Source organism: Bipolaris oryzae, assembly GCF_000523455.1.
Source record: "Bipolaris oryzae ATCC 44560 unplaced genomic scaffold scaffold_17, whole genome shotgun sequence".
NCBI lineage: Eukaryota > Fungi > Ascomycota > Dothideomycetes > Pleosporales > Pleosporaceae > Bipolaris > Bipolaris oryzae.
Genome location: NW_006911293.1, coordinates 25199 through 37420, shown reverse-complemented (window position 1 = coordinate 37420; position 12222 = coordinate 25199). Strand labels below are relative to the sequence as shown.

At 52.3% G+C, this 12222-nt stretch overlaps 4 protein-coding genes across 4 annotated transcripts; 3 read left to right on the top strand and 1 right to left on the bottom strand.

Moving 5' to 3' along the window:
- Window positions 1–111: 111 nt before the first annotated feature.
- Window positions 112–1415, top strand: COCMIDRAFT_2090 (uncharacterized protein; the record flags this gene model as incomplete). The annotated part of the gene is made up of 2 exons (XM_007686182.1): window positions 112–579; window positions 630–1415. The coding sequence occupies 2 exons, from the start codon at window positions 112–114 to the stop codon at window positions 1413–1415; spliced, it is 1254 nt and encodes a 417-aa protein (XP_007684372.1).
- Window positions 1416–4495: 3080 nt separating this feature from the next.
- COCMIDRAFT_2089 (uncharacterized protein) lies at window positions 4496–6361 on the top strand (the record flags this gene model as incomplete). The annotated part of the gene is made up of 1 exon (XM_007686181.1): window positions 4496–6361. One exon carries the CDS (start codon window positions 4496–4498, stop codon window positions 6359–6361), a length of 1866 nt encoding a protein of 621 aa, XP_007684371.1.
- A 296-nt stretch (window positions 6362–6657) lies between these two features.
- COCMIDRAFT_2088 (uncharacterized protein) lies at window positions 6658–8749 on the bottom strand (the record flags this gene model as incomplete). The annotated part of the gene is made up of 2 exons (XM_007686180.1): window positions 6658–8594; window positions 8647–8749. 2 exons carry the CDS (start codon window positions 8747–8749, stop codon window positions 6658–6660), a joined length of 2040 nt encoding a protein of 679 aa, XP_007684370.1.
- Window positions 8750–9119: 370 nt separating this feature from the next.
- Window positions 9120–11432, top strand: COCMIDRAFT_85749 (uncharacterized protein; the record flags this gene model as incomplete). The annotated part of the gene is made up of 3 exons (XM_007686240.1): window positions 9120–9293; window positions 9374–9517; window positions 9567–11432. The coding sequence occupies 3 exons, from the start codon at window positions 9120–9122 to the stop codon at window positions 11430–11432; spliced, it is 2184 nt and encodes a 727-aa protein (XP_007684430.1).
- Window positions 11433–12222: the final 790 nt, after the last annotated feature.

Below are 12222 nucleotides of genomic sequence, written 5' to 3'. Positions count from 1 at the left end.
CTATGTGATATGATCAGTTCACCACGATCGCACCATGACCTCGTGTGGCGCCGATCTTTGTCCGTTTGAAATGCGCTCTTCCTCACACAGTGACTTCTAATCTTCTCAAACATGATATATATATCGTCCAACTCAAACCAAAGCTTGCTGAATCCCATAATTCGCTCCATGGCTGAGTCTGACGCATCCAGTACTGTCGCAATCATCGGGGTGGGCTATGTGGGAGAACATCTCATGGAAGTTTTCTCTTCAGCCTTCCCCATCATTGCATATGACATCTCCGCTTCCCGCATAGACAATCTGCGTCTAAAGTACTCGGAGAAGCACAATGTCAAGTTCTCTACAGACAGTAGAGATTTGCAAAACGCATCACACTTTCTACTCTGTGTTCCGACATCATTGAGCTTGACTGGCGCAGTCGATTCCTCGCACATTCGCAGTGCAGTAGACATGCTCTACCCCCATGTGAAAAACAATTCTATAGTGGTGGTAGAGAGTACCGTTGCGGTTGGAATGACCAGGAAACTACTGGGGCCCCTGATTAAAGCTCGCGGCATCTTCGGTGGTATGTCGCCCGAAGTAAGACATCCCACACACCTCAGAAATCGGATGAACTAACTTTGGAACAGAGAATAGATCCAGGCCGCGTCGAACCCCCGCCCAAATCGATACCTAAGGTTCTTTCCGGTCTAGACGACGTTGCTCCAGGGTCGTTGGCTGCCATTACAAAACTATATGAAACTGTTTTCGATACTGTCGTTCCTGTCAGCAAACCAGAGGTAGCCGAGATGTCAAAACTGTACGAGAACTGCCAGAGGACCATAGCCATAGCCTACGCAAACGAAATGTCCGACGCCTGCAAGGAACTGGGAATTGATCCTTTTGAAGTTGCCCAAACATCCGCAACCAAACCTTTCGGATACTTACCTATGTATCCCTCACTGGGCATTGGAGGCCACTGCATTCCCGTCAATCCGGCATATCTCATGTCGACTTGCAAACTCCCGCTGCTTCAACAGGCGCACGAGCGTATGGTGACCCGGCCATCACGCATCGCCAGTCACCTCCTAGAGTTGATACTCGAGGAAAGCTATCACAAACACGGCATGGCACATCGACCTAGAGTGCTCGTCGTCGGGGTTGGGTTCAAGGCAGGCCAGTCGGATATGTCCCACTCTCCTGGGCTGCAACTCCTGAACTATCTGCGCCAATCGGGCGAAGTCGATCTGATGTTTTGCGATCCGTTGGTAAGCCAGGATGCTCTACCCGGGGTGCCGAAACTCGAGAACAGCTGCTGGGAATTGGAAGTCCTGAAGACCTTTGATGCCATAGTGGTCGCTGTAAAGCAGCCATCTCTGGACTACGACGTCTCGAAATGTTTGACCGATGTGCGGGTTGAAGTCTGGCAAAAATGACCAGAAGAAAAGCAAGGCGGTTGGAGAGCGATGCTCTCGAATATGCCTGGGAGAGGGTTGCGATGATACTAGTGAACATGGTCAAAGTTGACCAGGGGTCTGATCGTCGCACCGTGTTTCGATCAAACGCCACACAGCCTTCGCTTACCCGCCTACAAATGTCTGAGTAAGAGAGAGAACATCGGTATTGTTCTACGGATTCTAGACTGCGGCAGATCTTGACATGTTTTAAATTCGGGCATTGTGAATCGTGCGATTTGCTTGCTTGCTACTGTGTAAGTATTCCAACCACATATACATGTTGTAGCCGAGCAGCTTATATAGCACGGACCATGCACGTGGATTTGGCTGGGAGACAGGTCAGGGTGACCATAGGAGCGTGCCGCTATTGTGCCAAGGGTCCTTCCTTTATAGATATAGCGCTTACTCAAAAGATCTGTATTTCATAGTGCAAAATCCCTTGCATAATATCGTCGTGCGGGAGGTAATGGCCATAGACAAAGATACAGTAGTAACATAGTAAAAATGCATGGATCGAAACATAGCAGAAATATAGCTATTCAGGGCCAAGGCCCGTGGTGCTTGGTGTGATTGTGTTGGGAGAACATATTTGATCCTTTGCTATTGTTTTCTGAGAACGATCTGAACATGTCCTGGATCAATCGATCTGGGCTGGGTTAGCGTATCTTGTTTTAAGTTTACCGAGTCGCTCATGACACCGGACTAAAATCTCATAATACGGAGTACAATGACCTGTTTCCTGTGCTGTCATGAGTCTGGCCGTTGTTGTACTAGCTGCTAGTCTAAATCCCAGACACGGCACGACGGCACGACTTCGTTCAAATTCGGTCCTTCTTTAACTTTGTCGCGGGTATTCAGTTCGTTGCAGCAGGCTGAATTTTAAATCCATGCACAGCGAGCGGATGGGTAGACATCAACCACGGTTTGTATGGTTTCAAGGGAAAAGGACATGCTGGAGGATGGTGTGTTTCGTGAGCACGGAACCAAAAAACTTCACCAGTTGCACAAACTGCTGATCAAAAAAACGCCTTCATTACGAGTAACGGATTGACTCCGTTCAATCCATTCTGTTACGATCCCCTGAAAAAATATCCCCAGCTATACCTTGATTGATTGAGAGAACCAGGTTTTGGAAGATATGCAACAGGTGTTCAAGAACCGGCTTGTAAAATTCGCCACTCGAAAAAAATGCGTTGTGGCAACTGCGTTTTCAAGCTAATCTTATTGACGCCTACCTGATAGGGATATCGTGTGACAAACCCAGGTAACGGGGACGGGTATATGTACATCTCTGGGTATGGGTTATTATGTGATGGCACTCAATGGCCTCCGTAGTACAAAACAATGCGTGTTCTCTAATCAACACTAGGAGGCATTCCCTATGGAAAGCCATTGCTGATTTACATAAAGAAAAACAAACTTAGGTTTATGTACAACGATGGCCCTTTAGAGTGGACTCATAAGTTGCTAGACATGTTGAAAGTCAACAACTTCAAGACAACTCTCTTCATTCTAGCCACCGGCATATACGCGGACTTTGTGTGTCATGTTAGTGGCGCGAAGACTACAGTAATCGTATGAATATACGACTAAGGGCATCCAGTCGCAGGGTATAATTGGAGCCACCAATATTTGGATATGATTTTACCTTGGCAACGCAGGGATGGGACTGGAGCAGCCGGCGAAATATTACACCGAACATCAATCCCAATCACAGCCTCAATTACCATATAGACCAGTACACGTTCTACAGGACATTTAGAGATCTCACAAGAGGAGTGTATTGTTTAATTATGCATTTTGATTATACAAGTAGTACGTAGTGTTGGCTTTACTGTGTAGTTGCCCTGTTTTACTCCCCCACGAGCCGGCAACACGGTGCGCCAGAAGGTATCAAGACAAGAGCTAAGAGTTCTGTCCAAGACTTCAAATGAATTGGACGCGCAACATTGGGAATGCAACTACATGTACTTGAAACGCCATTTTTTAGAACGCACGAGGAAAGAGAGCAAGTACTGAGTCAAAACCCGGCTGAGTCTAGCGCATGACCGTCATGAGTGCACAATGCACGAGTAAGTACACGCAATTCATGATTGATAATGCTTGAGAGCATGGATACTAGTCGGCGACGGTCAGCTGATTTCTAGACAATTCAGAACAAACCTGGTAGCGAGATTCTCTGACAGAAGAACTGCTTCGTAGACCACCTAGCAAAGAGTCATTGTAATGTTCAGGTATGTTGCGTATCCGGATAGGTCCTGCAAGTATCTCTTGGCAGACTAGCGGCGCTAAATCCATCAATAAAATTGATTGACCCGTATGAGAAGACGACTTGAAAGAGAAGAGTATGGCGTGATGGGGGGTTTTTTTTTCGGCTTTGTTGGTAGTGTATCAAAAGGTGGCCTGGACACGTTCACCAAGTCTATGGCCATGTCCAGGTGGCAGGGTGATAACAACAGTCACACTGGCATGGCGCAAGATGGGGGCTGGCGGAGTTATGCCCGGACCAACAAGCCGACGTTCCTCTAACGCCATTGACTAGCCCAACAGCGACTAGCGCGTGTGCGTGCATATGCTTAGTGAGCCAGCATGCTGATCAAGCACCGCATTACTCTTTTTTTCGGCGTGCCAACCAGATTGCGTGCTGTCCTGCTTAGCAATTTGCATGTGCTTTTCAACTTGACTTTCCACTTTGATTCTGCAGGTGGATACGTCATGGACGAATCCCCTCTCCTATCTGCCAGCCTACCACTCGCTGCCCCACCTAGGGTTTTGGTGCGGTGATTAGAAAGTCGCATGCGCTTTGTAACATGTCCGCATTACAAACCTTGGCGCAATGGATTTACCAAGCAAGTCCGTAGAGCCTTGTGCAGCACCAAGGAGAGCTGGGTTGGATACAAGATAAATGTAGTCCACCGTCGCTCCATTGTAGTTGCATCAAATCAATACAAACATCATCACCAACTCTACCACGAGAACATCCTTCTTCACAAAATCCACCCCTTGTATCTTACATAAGAGTACCCCAACCAATCAAAGCCCCGACCCGCTTCCGCAAAATGGTATCGGCTCTCATTCGGGACGCCCCGATTGGGCAGATCCTGAGATATCTTACCAACAACCGCCTACTTCAGTACCCGGAGGAACGCCCAGACTTTGTTATTCCTGCAGCCTACACCCAGCACACACGCCCGTTGCCCAAGCGTCTAAGCTCAGAATTCTCTCACGAGCCACAGATTGAAAAAGAGGGTCCACCAACTGAACAAGTGTGTGATGAACCAGCCGTAGAAGCATCAGTGGAAAGGCGAGGGCCAGAGAGCGAAGATGAATCTGCCACCGACTTGGAAAAGGTCCAGACCGCACGAACACAACACACTGCACGAACTCAAATTTCCCGCGTAGGCACACGAACAGCCTTGCACAAGTCAACTACCCAGGCAGATCTTGAACAACAATTCTCACTTGCAACCGTAGAGCGCGGACCCAGCCGTCCAATCCAGCCCGAGACACTCGACGATGGTACCATTCTGGTAGACTGGTACGACACTGACGACAAGTCCAACCCGCAGAACTGGTCGTTTGGCAAGAAAGCCGTCGTTCTCAGCCTGATTCTCATGTACACCATGGGCGTATACATGGGCAGTGCCATCTACAGCCCCAGTATACCTGGTGTCATGGCACGATTCGGCGTACAAATCGGAGCCGCCTCCCTCGGCCTGTCAATGTACGTCTTGGCATACGGTATTGGCCCGCTCCTGTTCTCGCCATTGAGTGAGATCCCGGTCATCGGTCGAAATCCACCATACATCATCTCCTACGCCATCTTCGTCATTCTGCTTGTCCCAACCGCACTGGTTGACAACTTTGCCGGACTCATCGTTCTCCGCTTCCTGCAAGGCTTCTTCGGTAGCCCCTGTCTCGCTACCGGCGGAGCGACCCTCCAAGACATCTACAGCCTGATCAAGCTCCCCTACGTGCTCTCTCTATGGGCCTTTGCCGCAACCTGCGGTCCAGCCCTCGGTCCCATCATCAGCGGCTTCAGCGTCGCAGCCGAGAACTGGCGCTGGTCCCTCTGGGAAATGCTCTGGATGAACGGACCCATCTTCCTAGCCCTCTTCTTCTTCCTCCCAGAGACGTCCTCGGCAACCATCCTCCTCCGCCGCGCCCAGCGCCTCCGCCGCCTCACCGGCAACGACAAGCTCAAAAGCCAATCGGAAATCGACCAAGCTAACCTCACACCCCGGGCCATCGCTATCGAAGCCCTCTGGCGCCCCTTCGAACTCATGCTGCTGGACCCCAGCATCGCCTTCACCGCCGTCTACACTGCCATTGTCTACGGAATCTTCTACTCCTTCTTCGAAGCCTTCCCCCTCGTCTACAACGAAATGTACCATTTCAACCTCGGCGAGCTGGGCCTGACTTTCCTATCCGTCACCGTCGGCGTCATCATCAGCATCACATGGTACTGGTGGTACATCTACTACCGCGTTGAGCCCAGCATCCGACTCCACGGTCTGGGTAGCCCTGAACGCCGCCTCATCCCCGCCTTGTTCGTCACCTTTCTCGTGCCCATTGGCCTCTTCGTCTTCGGGTGGACAAGCAACCCGGATATCCACTGGATCGTGTCGTGTATCGGTATCGTCATCACGACCATCGGTATTTTCCTGATTATCCAATGTATCTTCCTCTACTTGCCGCTTGTGTACCCCCAGTACGCCGCTAGTCTGTTTGCCGGCAATGATTTCCTCAGGAGTGCGCTGGCAGCTGGTGCCATTCATTTCTCCTACCCGCTTTTCCACAATCTGGGTGTTGACCGGGGTGTGACGTTGCTTGCGGGCTTGTCTGCGGGATGTAGTGTTGGTGTCTATGTTCTGTACTTCTTTGGAGCAAAGTTGAGGGCTAAGAGCAGGTTTGCTGCAAAGTAAACATTGAACTGCCTTGATATATGCGAGAATGTCTTAGACTTTTGTTGCGTTTGAAGTAAGGCGTTTGGGAAAGGATAATGTATAGACGATAACGATAATATGAATACTTCTTAATCATCATACTGCCAATCATTCTTCCAGTATCATGTTTAGTGTATTTTCTTTAGCTGGGTATCGTATTTCGTTAACCATTGAGTCGTATTGTCGCATGCCTGGCTTGCATATTCAGGTGATTCCACATCAACCATGTAACTACTAGGACATACCTATCTGATGGACTTCTATTCCCACAGAGCTCACTCTTGGCCCCAGGTATCGTCATCACCCACGTGTCCTACAATCTCCACACCCTGCTCTTCCTGAAATGCCACCTGCTTATTCTTCCCCCTCTTCTTCTTTCCCTTGCCATCTTCCTTATTCGCAGCCCCGTCGCCCAAGGGGTTTCCGTCTTCGTCAATCCCAGCTAGCTCTCGTTGACGTTTCCTTTCCTGCGCCTCTGCTTGGGCGGCTGCGATGCGTTCCTTAAACTCGGCTTCCTTGGCAGCCATCTGACGCTTGATCTCATCTGCGTCAGCAAACGACTCTTCTGTCTTGTTTGATTTCTCCAGGAAGACACCCCAGCCACCATTCGTCAGTTCGCTACGACCTTGCAACGCTTCCTTGACGCCTTGAGGGTTCTCGCGCTCTTCACGAGTGAACTTTGTTTTGATGGAGCGCCTAGTAAAGCCCGGAAACATTTGGGATATCATTTGGAAATCTGTGCCGAATGACCGGAGACCCTGGTAGAAGAGTTCGGTAAGCTCGCTGTTCCAGCGGCGTCCTTGACCTGGCAAGAGAAACTCATTGGGGAAACGTTTGTTGTTCTTCATGAAGCTACGGGTCGTTAAGCGAGCAGTGATGTCTTGGTCTTCAGTGACGACCATTGCATCCAGTTCCCTTTCCGCGTCACCCCCTCGATCAATTGTTCCAGAATCGGGTACCAGCTCCATGATATTGTCTGCGTTCAGTCGGAGTATAGGTCCTCGTTCGGCTTGTGCAGCGATTTCTGCTCCCGCCTCGGCTAGGGCTCTGTCCGCTGCTTCCTGTTCTGCTTTAGAGACTATAACCTTCGAGTCTTCCTCCCTCCGGCGCCGTTTGACCGCCTCCCAGTCTATGGTACGCATTTCCTTCTCTCGGGTAGACAGCTTTCCCCAGCGGACTGTACGGGCAGCGAGAGAGTCCATGTAAGTAACATCAGGGTCGATGACCTGGTTTTCTGCATCTGATGGGGTAGTCTCCCGTGGTGGCCGTCCCTTGCGCTTCTTTTCCTGCGTCATGCCAGCATCGCCCTCGAACCCATCGATTTCCTCGCCCTCGGTAGTAGCTCTCTTTCTTCTTCTTGCCTTGGGCTTGCGCTGTACAGCAGCAGCTACGATCTCATCGGCGATGCGTCCGACCTCGCTCTCAGGCCCCTCGACAACCTCGCTGCTCAGAGCGGCCCTGGCCTTTTTGGGTTTCCTCGTTTTCCTCGACACAGCCGGTGTATCTTGACCGTCTTGGGCAGTGGCGGGCTCGGTAGCCTTTTTCCTTGCGCGTGGTTTAGGGGGCTGGCGAGAAGTTTGAGCAGGTACAGCAGCAGCCACTCTTTCCCCATCGCCCCCGGCGGGGTCGTTTACCGCTACCCAAGGTGGATTTCTCCTCTTTCGTGGTTGCGGAAGTGCCTGTGAGTCACCGGGGTGTTGCGCAGTATCGGTGCTTGGTGACTGTGCTCCATCCTGCACTCCTGCTGCATCTGGCTGCTGGTGTGGGCTTGCTTCGTCTGTGTGCTGCGTCGGCTCTGCGGGAGGTTCTATGCGCCGTCTCTTGGGCGATCTACCGGCTTGGATATCGTCCTCGAGGTACTGGGTAGTCAGGCCCTGGGCCGGTGGGTGCTCTACAGTCAGGTGTGACTCTCTCTCCACTTGCGACTGGATGTGTGCATTGCTCGGCGCAGGGTCTGGCGGAGCGTCGCTAGGCGTAGGACCGACTGTCACTGCAAGATCTTGTGTCGCAACTGGGGTAGGCAATTGGGCAGGAGTGGATGGTGCGACGGCGGGCGCATTGGAGGACTGGGGCTCTGCCTGCGGTTCTGCAGTGGATGCCGGTGTTTCTGGCGCAGGCGTAGATGCTGGTGCCGGTGCCGAGCTAGGCACAGAGGCAGCGGCTGGCCGTCGTCGCGCAGCTTTGGGCGCAAACTTTTTGCCCGTCGTGTTCTCTAGTCATGACTTAGCCCAGTCGGTGCCTTGGAGTGACATGGGACGACGCACTGTTGATGAAGGAACTAAAAGTTGCAGCGGCCTTGGGAGCCGGCGCCTTGTCACTGCCCGTAGCCACAGCCGGCGGCTGGCTGGGGCCTTGGTCTGCAGACATGGTGGTGTTGGGGCGCGCTGGCTGATATCAAGTCCCTCGTCGTCACATCGGGCAGAGAGATGGAGAGAGAAAGAGAATCAGAGGGCGTGGCGGCGCGCCCCCGTCACAGACCACACCTGCGTGGGCTAGCGCGACACTAGCCACCCGCTTGGCACCCAAGCAACTCTCTTCGCTCGACGCCCACCGTCTCCTCGCTCACCACCTGCTGCGACGGCCTCACACGACACTCCCCCCAACCTCCCCCTTCCGCTGCCATCACGACGCCCGCCAGCCGCCCGCTTGCATCTCAGCCGCTCGGTCGCTGCTCCCTTCATGGTCTGATCGCGTGCGCGTCTCGCTGCCCCTTCAGACATCAGCCGGCGTCTCCTCGATGAGGCTCGAAGCCAGGACCGTCGCACCCCCATCGCTTGACGCTGTCAAGATGGAGGACCGCAAGCGGCCCATCACCGATGATGCTGCTCCTCCTGCAAAGAGGCAGGCCGTGGCGGTCAACGGGGCCCGCTCTCACCCCGACGCTGACCTGCCCTGGAAAGATGATCTTGAGGTTCGCCCCCCTCCCCCGATCACCGCCCGTCTTCGCTACCGGCCCCGGCGCACGCCCCTGCTGACACTGCAACACCACAGGCTTTCCAGAAGGATGCTATTCTCCGCCAGATGCGCGAGTTCAAACGCGAAAAGGCTACCGTCGAGTCACAACTGAGCGAGTTGGAGAGCCGTTCGAAGCACCACGACGCCCATCTGCGAACAATTGATGCTTGGTTTGATCAGGTCAGTATACCCTCGGGTTTTGATTGAGGTGATGCTAATGCTTTCTTAGCTTATCGATGAAATCAAACTCCGGGGGGCTGACGAGCTGCCTGCATCATCGTCCGCTTCTGAGTCTGCTCCCTCTGTCCCTGCCGTCCTTCTTGGCGATGACAATGAGGCCTTTAAGCAACACTTGTCCAAGCGCAGGGAAAAGATTCTCTCTTCACTCTCCTCTCTCTTTGCCAAGTTCCCTGCCGCCAGCCCCGAGGTCACTCAACTTCAGAAAAAGCTGTCCGAACTTCTAGCTAGCGAAAAGGATCACGTCATTCGACTCCAGCAGGTTGCGACAGAAAAGGAGCAATTGTCGGACCGACTGGACACCGCTACTCACCGCTATCTCGTTGCTGAAAAGAAACTTGATCGATTGAAAAGTGCTCAGGTTCAGAAGCTGGAGCAGCAAGCAGTTGGGACCAGCACTGTAGCAAAGGAAGAGCCCCCTTCAGCCAGTAATGGAACAGATGCAGTCAATGGCACCTCACCAGGACCAATCAGTGAGGAGCTGGAGACGGCAAAAAACCAAGCTTTGGCTGAGGCGGCTAAGAGGAAAGAGCATCTTGAGCAGATGGAGCAGGAGAACAAGAAGCTCATAGAAGAGATCACGACATTGAAAGTCAAACTCACCGGGCTCTCTGATGATGATTATGCAAAGACGGATCTGTTCAAGGCGATTAAAAGTCAGCATGAAGACGTCATTAAGCGAATCAACAACTTGGAAGCTCAAAACATTTCCTTGCGCGAGGAAGCGCAAAAGAGTCAAGCTGAGCGAACAGCATACCGGATCAAAGTGGACGAGGAAGTGCGTACAACCCTGGCGGAACACGCAAGCCATGTTTCACAAGCAGAAGCAAACTGCGCTCGTATCCGAAACGCCCGCGACGAGCTTGTAAGTAAGAATAACGTTCTGGAGGCCAGTCATAAGGATTCCAAGGAGTCTATCGAGCAATCAAAACAACTCGTGAGTGCCTGCGACAGCCGGATTGCGGCGCTCGAGTCAGAATGCGAGCGACTGCGACTGCAAATTGCTGAACAGCAAGCGTCCATGGGACAGCAATCCATGGAGCTGGACGACTTGACTCCCGAGCAATTGCGGGCCAAGGTTTTGAAGCTCGAGAGTCAAGCCCAAATCTTGAGTAACGAGCTACCGGCCATGGAAGCGGCCTGGAAGAAGGCGCAAGCAATAGCAAGCAAGAAAATTGCCGAGATTGCGACATGGGAGGAGAATATTGCCAAGGCATACGCAGACAAGGCCAAGGCGGATCAAAAGTTTTTCGCGGCAATGAAGACCAAAGGCGAATTGGAACAGCAAATTCGGATCCTCCGCGCCCAGTCGACCAAAGCCACGGAAGTTGTGGCACAGTTGAAAGAGGCAGATTCACTCAGTCGGTCACTGGTAGACAAACTGGAGAAGCAAACAGCAGAAATGCGATCGCAGATGGACGAGCTTTCTATTCAGTACCGCCAGCTGCAACAAAAGGTCAGCGAAAACGCCATTACGTCCGAGGGCCAGGTCAGCCAAATCGCGGAGCTCAAGAAGCTTGTCGAAGCCAAGGACGCAACGTGCCTGGCGGCAAAGCACGCGCAACGCGAGTCGGAGACGGAGCGAGATAAGTTGGCAGCGCAAGTTGCTGGACTAGAGAAGCAGGTGCAAATCTACAAGAAGAAGAGCACGGCCAACCAGAGCTCCGAGGTGTCGACGATGGAGCTGCTGATCCAGTGTCAGATTTGCAAGAGCAAGCTCAAGAACACGGTCATCAAGACGTGCGGGCACATGTTCTGCGACCAGTGCGTGCAAGACCGGCTCACGAACCGAGCGCGCAAGTGCCCCAATTGTGGCAAGGCGTTTGGCAGCAACGACACGATGCGCGTGCATTTGTAATATCTACTACGGCTTCTGCGTGGCGTCCCTTTTTCCATGTACCCGGTGTGTCCTGTATATTAGCTCCATTTCTTTGAGTACCCTTTTTTTTCCTTTACCATTTTACAAGAGCGTGGAGGGCAAGTTTTGAGGCCAAGCACCAGGGGGTGCCTTGGATACGTTGGCGTTTTACGGGTGGCCATGGGCCGCATTCCATACATAGCGTTGGTGTTTTGGCAGCGCGGGAGCATGTACGATCAGAGTTGTGTGCATGTTCAGACGACATGAGTTCGCATGTTTTACTAGATGGGCTGAGGGTACTTTCTCGGTCTCAGCAATGTTTCAATGGGCGTGGGCTAGATAAACATGATAGGTTGTATGCAAGTTGGGGGAATGATGGGAGGAAGAGAATGCCAAAGCAATTAGTATGGACTGTCTGTGCAAAACAAAGCCGAGTGGATCATCGGTGACTCACTCAACCCTGACAGGGCCTGCGGGTGGAGAGACAGGCAGTGACAGCCAACCAGGTGAGGCGTCATGACCCAAACCGGGCAGTGAGCCCAGGGTGGAAGGAGGCAACCACGCCCGGGTAATGACGTGAAGGACGCGTTCCCTGCCGTTGCCCCACGCGACATGCCCAAGATAAACACGTGCAAAGTCGACTACTATTACCACCACAACCCGACGCAGCCAGAAGCATAAAGGAATAGCCTTGCCTTGACTTTACATCTACTGCACTCCGCTTTTCACACCACCACAGACCAAATAAAAAGCAAAAAGCAACGTTACACAAGCAAAGCAAAAAATAAAC